The sequence below is a fragment of the Osmerus mordax genome, chromosome 5 (genome assembly GCF_038355195.1).
Source record: "Osmerus mordax isolate fOsmMor3 chromosome 5, fOsmMor3.pri, whole genome shotgun sequence".
NCBI classification, from domain to species: Eukaryota; Metazoa; Chordata; class Actinopteri; order Osmeriformes; family Osmeridae; genus Osmerus; species Osmerus mordax.
This window is the reverse complement of record NC_090054.1, coordinates 2,212,338-2,218,947: the sequence shown is the minus strand read 5'-3', so window position 1 is coordinate 2,218,947 and position 6,610 is coordinate 2,212,338. Positions and strand designations below refer to the sequence as shown.

General features: G+C 46.7%; 1 protein-coding gene across 6 annotated transcripts; it reads left to right on the top strand.

Annotated features, from left to right (window-relative positions):
- Positions 1-466: 466 nt before the first annotated feature.
- On the top strand, positions 467-6,185 carry irf1a (interferon regulatory factor 1a). 6 transcript variants are annotated; one of them, XM_067235927.1, is made up of 10 exons: positions 920-959; positions 1,028-1,061; positions 1,147-1,376; positions 2,401-2,500; positions 3,683-3,862; positions 4,163-4,267; positions 4,374-4,601; positions 4,691-4,743; positions 5,011-5,101; positions 5,483-6,185. In XM_067235927.1, exons 3-10 carry the CDS (start codon positions 1,269-1,271, stop codon positions 5,599-5,601), a joined length of 984 nt encoding a protein of 327 aa, XP_067092028.1. In that variant the 5' UTR covers positions 920-959; positions 1,028-1,061; positions 1,147-1,268; the 3' UTR covers positions 5,602-6,185. The 6 variants fall into 6 exon arrangements, with proteins under 6 accessions (XP_067092029.1, XP_067092028.1, XP_067092031.1 ...); XM_067235930.1 differs by lacking the exon at positions 920-959 and having other exon boundaries at positions 994-1,061; positions 1,147-1,185; positions 1,237-1,376; XM_067235928.1 differs by having other exon boundaries at positions 467-1,061; positions 1,232-1,376.
- Positions 6,186-6,610: the final 425 nt, after the last annotated feature.

Genomic DNA, 6,610 nt, shown 5'->3' with positions numbered 1-6,610 from the left:
AAAACAGCACTGTCAGCATAGAGCGTACATCAGCAGTAAATACATTCAATTATTTATTAAAATGTAGGCTACGTAAATAATTAGCCGTTTTCTTCATGTTGTCTTGTCGGTAGGCTACTTATTTCCCATCTCTCAACAATTTTTTTTATTTTCTTTTTTTTTATGGCGATAAAGAAATAATTAAATTAGCGTAGTTCCATCAAATTGTTTGTTCAGTTTTGTTTGAGATGATATTCCACCCACCCCTTCCTTCGGAAGATTGGAATGCAGATTTACTGTAATACTTTGAGAAACTGCAAAGCTTTCCCCTCCTACGAAAGACATCCTTTTCTACCTTGGAAGAACCTTCCTTATAAACGGAAGTACAGACATAAATAATTTTTTGTTGGCAGTGGAGGGCGGGGCTTAGAGCAGACCTGAGTTCCTCGGAAAGTCCTCCACACTTCAAAGTTAGAAGGGTTTTTTTCAGAGCAGCGCTGGTTTGGAAGCACTGAGAGTCAAACTGTTCAAGGGGATACATGGATTAAGATATTCTGCAGTAACCTGGAGCCAGAGGCTTACCTGGACTGAAGCAGCCATAAGGACATTGAAGTGGCTGACAGGTGTGAGGTCTGGACAGTTGTGAGGAGTGGACAGGTGTGATAAGTGGACAGGTGTGATAAGTGGACAGGTGTGATAAGTGTACAGGTTTGAGGAGTGGACAGGTGTGATACGTGGACAGGTGTGATAAGTGGACAGGTTTGAGGAGTGGACAGGTGTGATAAGTGGACAGTTGTGAGGTCAAGACAGGTGTGAGTAGTGGACAGGTGTGGTTAGTGGACAGGTGTGGTTAGTGGACAGGTGTGATTAGTGGACAGGTGTGGTTAGTGGACAGGTGTGGTTAGTGGACAGGTGTGGTTAGTGGACAGGTGTGATTAGTGGGCAGGTGTGATTAGTGGACAGGTGTGAGGTCAAGACAGGTGTGAGTAGTGGACAGGTGTGGTTAGTGGACAGGTGTGATTAGTGGACAGGTGTGGTTAGTGGACAGGTGTGATTAGTGGACAGGTGTGGTTAGTGGACAGGTGTTATTAGTGGACAGGTGTGGTTAGTGGGCAGGTGTGATTAGTGGGCAGGTGTGATTAGTGGACAGGTGTGATTAGTGGACAGGTGTGATTAGTGGACAGGTGTGGTTAGTGGACAGGTGTGGTTAGTGGACAGGTGTGGTTAGTGGACAGGTGAGCTGTCTGGACAGGGGAGCTGTCTGGACAGGTAAGAGGCTGAAGAACAGCATGCGTCCCCCTGCCTCTGCCTCTGATCCAGGCAGGTTGCGTCTGCGACCGTGGCTGGAACAGCAGATCCAGTCTGGGAGATACCCAGGGGTGTCCTGGCTGGACCAGGTAGGAAGCACAACACCTTCACTTACTATTATTGTTCACTGTGTCTGGTAGCTGACATGTGGTTACTTTGCTCTGTGCCTGGTAAAAACAGACCGTTTCTTGACTTTGACCAAAATACTGTATATGCATTATGTGTATGTCGCTTCGGATAGAAGTGCCTGCTAAATAACGAAAAGATGAATATAACAGAATGACAATGAGATTCAGTGTTTCCGCTATGTAGATTTTGGCGTGGCGGCCACAGAAGAAATTCTGCTGCCACTGTATCAGAAATAGGGCTGTACAAAAGGCAGTCTATCAGCAGTGATTGTTAGCACAAATAGCAGAATAGCACGGACACGCGCTTCACACCGCGAGCGGGCACGTGCGCCACTGTGCGTCCTTGAGAACTGTAAGTCGTATAATTTATGTTGTCGGTTCATTTAAGCCTGTTATTGTATTAGTGTATAGTTCTTGCAAATTTAAATTAAGTTAACTGCTGATTTTCGTTGTTTGTATTATTCACCTTGCTAAATTGCACGTGGCTGTTGATTCGACTAACTCACGTTTGTATTTTAGGTGCATTATTATGCTGAACTGGTTACACTACATTAAGATAATGTGATTCATAGTGGGTTGATTGTTATTATTTGCTACAGAATGCTTAGCCTATATGTCAAGATCAAATTAAGCAGTGAACTTCGTTTCGGCTAGGGGAGGGGGGGGTTGTTGTTCGGACAGACCTACTCCACTGCAAAAAAAAAAATACTAAAGGAAACACAGATTAATTGGCTCGAAACTGGAACCACAATTACTCTTTTTAGATCCAGATGTTCCAGTTCCAGATCCAACAGTTCCATACATGATTAGATATATTCTGTGAAAACCACACAGTAAACATCACAACCGTTGGTCTTCTGTTTCCCAAGAGGAAGTTAAGTTTGTGTTAGTTTGAGACATGTCTGTGCATGTGGAACATCGAAGCACGATGCTTTTCTTGTACTATTTCATCTCGTCAGTTGTCTCTCCGTCCTCTGGTTCTCAGTCAACAGGGGTGTTCCAGATTCCATGGAAGCATGCTGCTCGTCACGGCTGGAGCATCGACAGGGACGCCTCTCTGTTCAGGAGCTGGGCTATGTACACAGGTAGCAGACCAGGCAGGCTCTCACACACACACACACACACACACACACACACACACACACATACACACACACACACACACAAGCCCAACTGTATCTTTTCCACGCTTCTCTATCTTTCTCTACTCTGTTTCTCCCTCAGTCTCTCTCTCTTTCCCTCTCTTGCTCTTTCTTTCTCTCTCTCCCTCTATTTCTCTCTCATCCTTAGTTTCACTCTCCTTCTGTCAGGACCTGCTGAATGTTCTATAGTTTGTTGCCTCTCTACGACATTTATCATTTTCCTGAAGCTTGCTGCTCTGGCAGGTTGTGTATCAGTTTACCCTAAGGACAGGTCGGGGCACCTGATATCATTACTGAAGCCATACCAAAGGTCACATTCAGGAACAGATACCCATAGCATCACACTGTAATTAATCTCCTGTCTGGGGGCTGTAGTTATCTAAACATCACAGTACACAAGCAACACAGGCAACAGCACCAGCTGAACTAACGGCTAAAGTGTTAACTCCCCTTTCACACTTGTAATCGGATAGTACTGGTGAACCTGTGGTATTTGTGATTTGCTAGCAGTTAACCTGTAATGGCAGTGATTGGCTGCACTTTATGCAGTGATCAATGGACTTGACTACATTGGTAATAATTAATCACATATCCAGATAATTGTTGCAGTGGGGATAAAAAATCGTATTGTGGTAATGCCTAGGGTATAAGACTGGGCCACTGTTTCAGCTGCTGTACTGTTGTGTCTAAGCTGTGGTGGCTGTAAGATTCTTTGCCAGCATTCACATTCTCCTCACACACACCTCATGATGTACTGTTCTGATGAACCCGTACAGCCACTAGACTAGGCACACTGGATGGTCTGGTCTGATCCGGTCTGTAGGTTTTGGCAGGTGACCAAGAGCGTGTGTGATTGGGTAGTCTGTATGTGTGTTGGTGTTTGTGTACATTCATGCTTGTACATGAGTGTATGTGTGTTCATACGTGTCTTGGCAGGCGGGATGGCGGGTAGATCTTTGGCTATCTTGTTGTTATGATCAGTGACCTATGCACTTTGTAAAGCTCTCTCTTGGAAGTCGCTTTGGATAAAAGCGTCTGCTAAATAAATGTAATGTAAATGTAAATGTAGATAGATCTTAATGGATGTGCTCTTCTGTGCATGTATGTGTGTGTGTGTGTGTGCAGGCAAGTATATCCCGGGCAGGGACAAGCCAGACCCCAAGACCTGGAAGGCAAACTTCCGCTGTGCCCTGAACTCCCTGCCGGACGTGAGCGAGCTCCGTGAGCAGAGCCTGAAGAAGGGCAGTCTGGCCTCCAGGGTCTACGTGCTGCTGCCCCCCAGGGCCACGGGGCGGCGGAGGAGAGGTCAGGGGAAGGGCTCGAGGATATAGGGGGTTAAAGGTGTTAGGAATCAGGGGTTAAGGGGTCACCAGGAAGGGAGGGGCTATGGGTGCAGGGTGCAATATACTGGTTTCAATGGTGGATTTTTCTCTGTAGATGCCTAACCCTTGCACTGCCCTTGTTTGTCTCTCGGCTGGTCTCTCTGATTATCTCTATCTGTATCCAGTATGTTCACCTCTACATGTCTTCCACAAGTCTGTCTGCTGGCCTCTCTGATTATCTCTATCTGTATCCAGTATGTTCACCTCTATGTGTCTTCCACAGGTCTCTCTTCTGGTCTCTCTCTGGGTGTCCAGGGATGGGAGGCAGCCGTGAAACTCAGGCCAGACCCCCACAGCAACTCCTGCGTTCCCCTGGACAGGTTCCCAGGTCAGCCACCAAGCCTCTCCTGTCAACAGCTGTCTGCTGACAGTCGTGTAAACACAGCTAGGCTGTTTTCTGGTCTTCTGCAACTCCCTCCACGCTCTCTCCCCAGACGTGTTCTGCAGCTCCAGAGGGGTGCCGGAGGACGGCAGCTCGGGGCCCCTCCAGGCCAGGGCCAGGGAGAGTCTTCCCCCCTACTGCACCATCAAGCAGGAAGAAGCGACCACAGGAGAGCAGATCTCCTCCTCCTACTGCTCCTCCTCCTCAACCACAGGAGAGCAGATCTCCTCTTCCTTTCATCTCCTCCCAAAGGCCTCTTCCTGCGCCCCTCACACACAACGTGAGAACTGCTTTTTGTGGTACAGACTGATACACACCCTCTTCAACAACCCTAGGGTGTTTGGTAATGGCCCTGTGTGATGTGTACAGGTATCTGGGACAGCCCCACAGCCGACCAGGAACAGACAGAAGCTGTGTTTAAGGTAGTAGCACCACTGAGGTCATATACTGGAGACTGTTTACATCCATCCTAACCCTAACCACATGTCATATACTGGAGACTTTTTACTGTTTACTTGGGAACATCAAATCAATGTTGTCTTGAATATCAACTCAACACACTCCTTATTCTAGTTTAATCAAGACTTCCACCTTACTAGCAGGCATCTTTGTGTGTGTTTGTGTGTCTGTGTGTGACAAATAGGGAAGAGAGTATAAATATTTCTATTGTGTGTGTGTGTGTCGTGCAGATTGTGGACCAGTTGAGCAGCTCAGACTGGGGCCAGACAGGAGAGCCCAGATGCTGGAGACCTTCCGGGTCCTTCTGGGAAGACTGTTTCTGTAAGCGCTTCTCTAACATAGCTCAGCCTAGCGATATAAACCAGTCCTAAGGCTGAACTAACATTTACATTGTCATTTAGAAGGCGCTCTTATCCAGAGCGACTTACAGTAAGTACAGGGACATTCCCCCCGAGGCAAGTAGGGTGAAGTGCCTTGGCCAAGGACACAACGCCAATCCTAGGGCTGAAGCTTGTTTCCCTTACACAGATTAAGACAGGTCCCTGTCTCTCAGCAGGACTTGGACAGAGCGCCTCATTATTACGACAGACCAGCTGTGCCCACTCTCCAGCCCAGTTGTCCAGTTGTTCATGCCAGACTGCTCGTTTCTTTTGACTGTGAGGGAGCCACATTCTGTGACAGTCTCCTCTGCTGTTCCTCCAGCTGATGACCTGGACCTCCTGACATCCGACCCCTGCGCCCTGCAGACGGACAGCTACTACTGGCCCTCCGCATCGCTCAGAGCCCCTGTGGAGGCATGCACACCGGGCCTGTCTCAGTAGTCCAGCCCTGCCTCCTCCCCTGGTCCTGCTCCTCTGCTGGAAGAGGACATCGTCCAGTGCCCGCTATGGGAGGGGAGGACAGCAGGTCACAGTATTGAGACGCGCCCGTAGTCCCCTCAGACTGGCAGAAGGGAGATGCTACGTGTGTTCCAATTCTAGAACAGGGTTTTAGAACAGTAACAACAACAATGTATTCAGCTGAAGCTTTTATCCAAAGCAATTTGAACTTGGACCTCTTGATCTGCAAGCACATGCTTCACTGTTAAGCTCTACATGTCCTCGTATTCCCAGCCCAACAGGGGTTTACTAAGCAGATATTAGATTCAACTTTGTCATTAAACAGCACAAAGTACAGTACAACAAAATGCAGTTTGCAAGGGCAGTATTGCAATGTGCAGAGTGCTTAAGGACAATATCTGCAAGTGAAATGGCATGGATAAGGAGATGTGCAATCATGTAACCTGGCAAATATAGGTTCTTCACTCAACTTGAAATGTGTTTCTACTTCTGTCACATCTACAGACACATAAGCAGGCCTGTAAGTGTGTCATTTACCTAGACATGTTTTCTTTGTGTGTACTTCAACTATAAATATTTGTATTTTGAATTAAACATGATACTTTAATATTCTGCCTTTTCAGCATATTTGTCTGGAAACTTGTGATGCAGAACACCGAACCAAGAAGTGAGACATCTAATGTTAAAGATCCTGTAATGTGGAATTGAAAATGAGTTTTAAGTTCATCACACCACAGAACAATGTGTTGTTAACTACCCATCCAAATTCGAATGAAAAAGAAACACCATAGGCTTTGAAATTGTGAGAAAATCAGCAGTCTTCTCTGCTTGAGACTGGGGGGACGTGTCGCCTGAAGGAGTTGAATCTCCACACCCTCGAATTTAGCAACAGCAACAGTAACTAAATCAATTGCAGATATCAGAACAGACCTACCTGCAGTCTCTGAGTGTTTAATGTGTTAATTACTTTGCCTTTGCATCGTACCAGCTG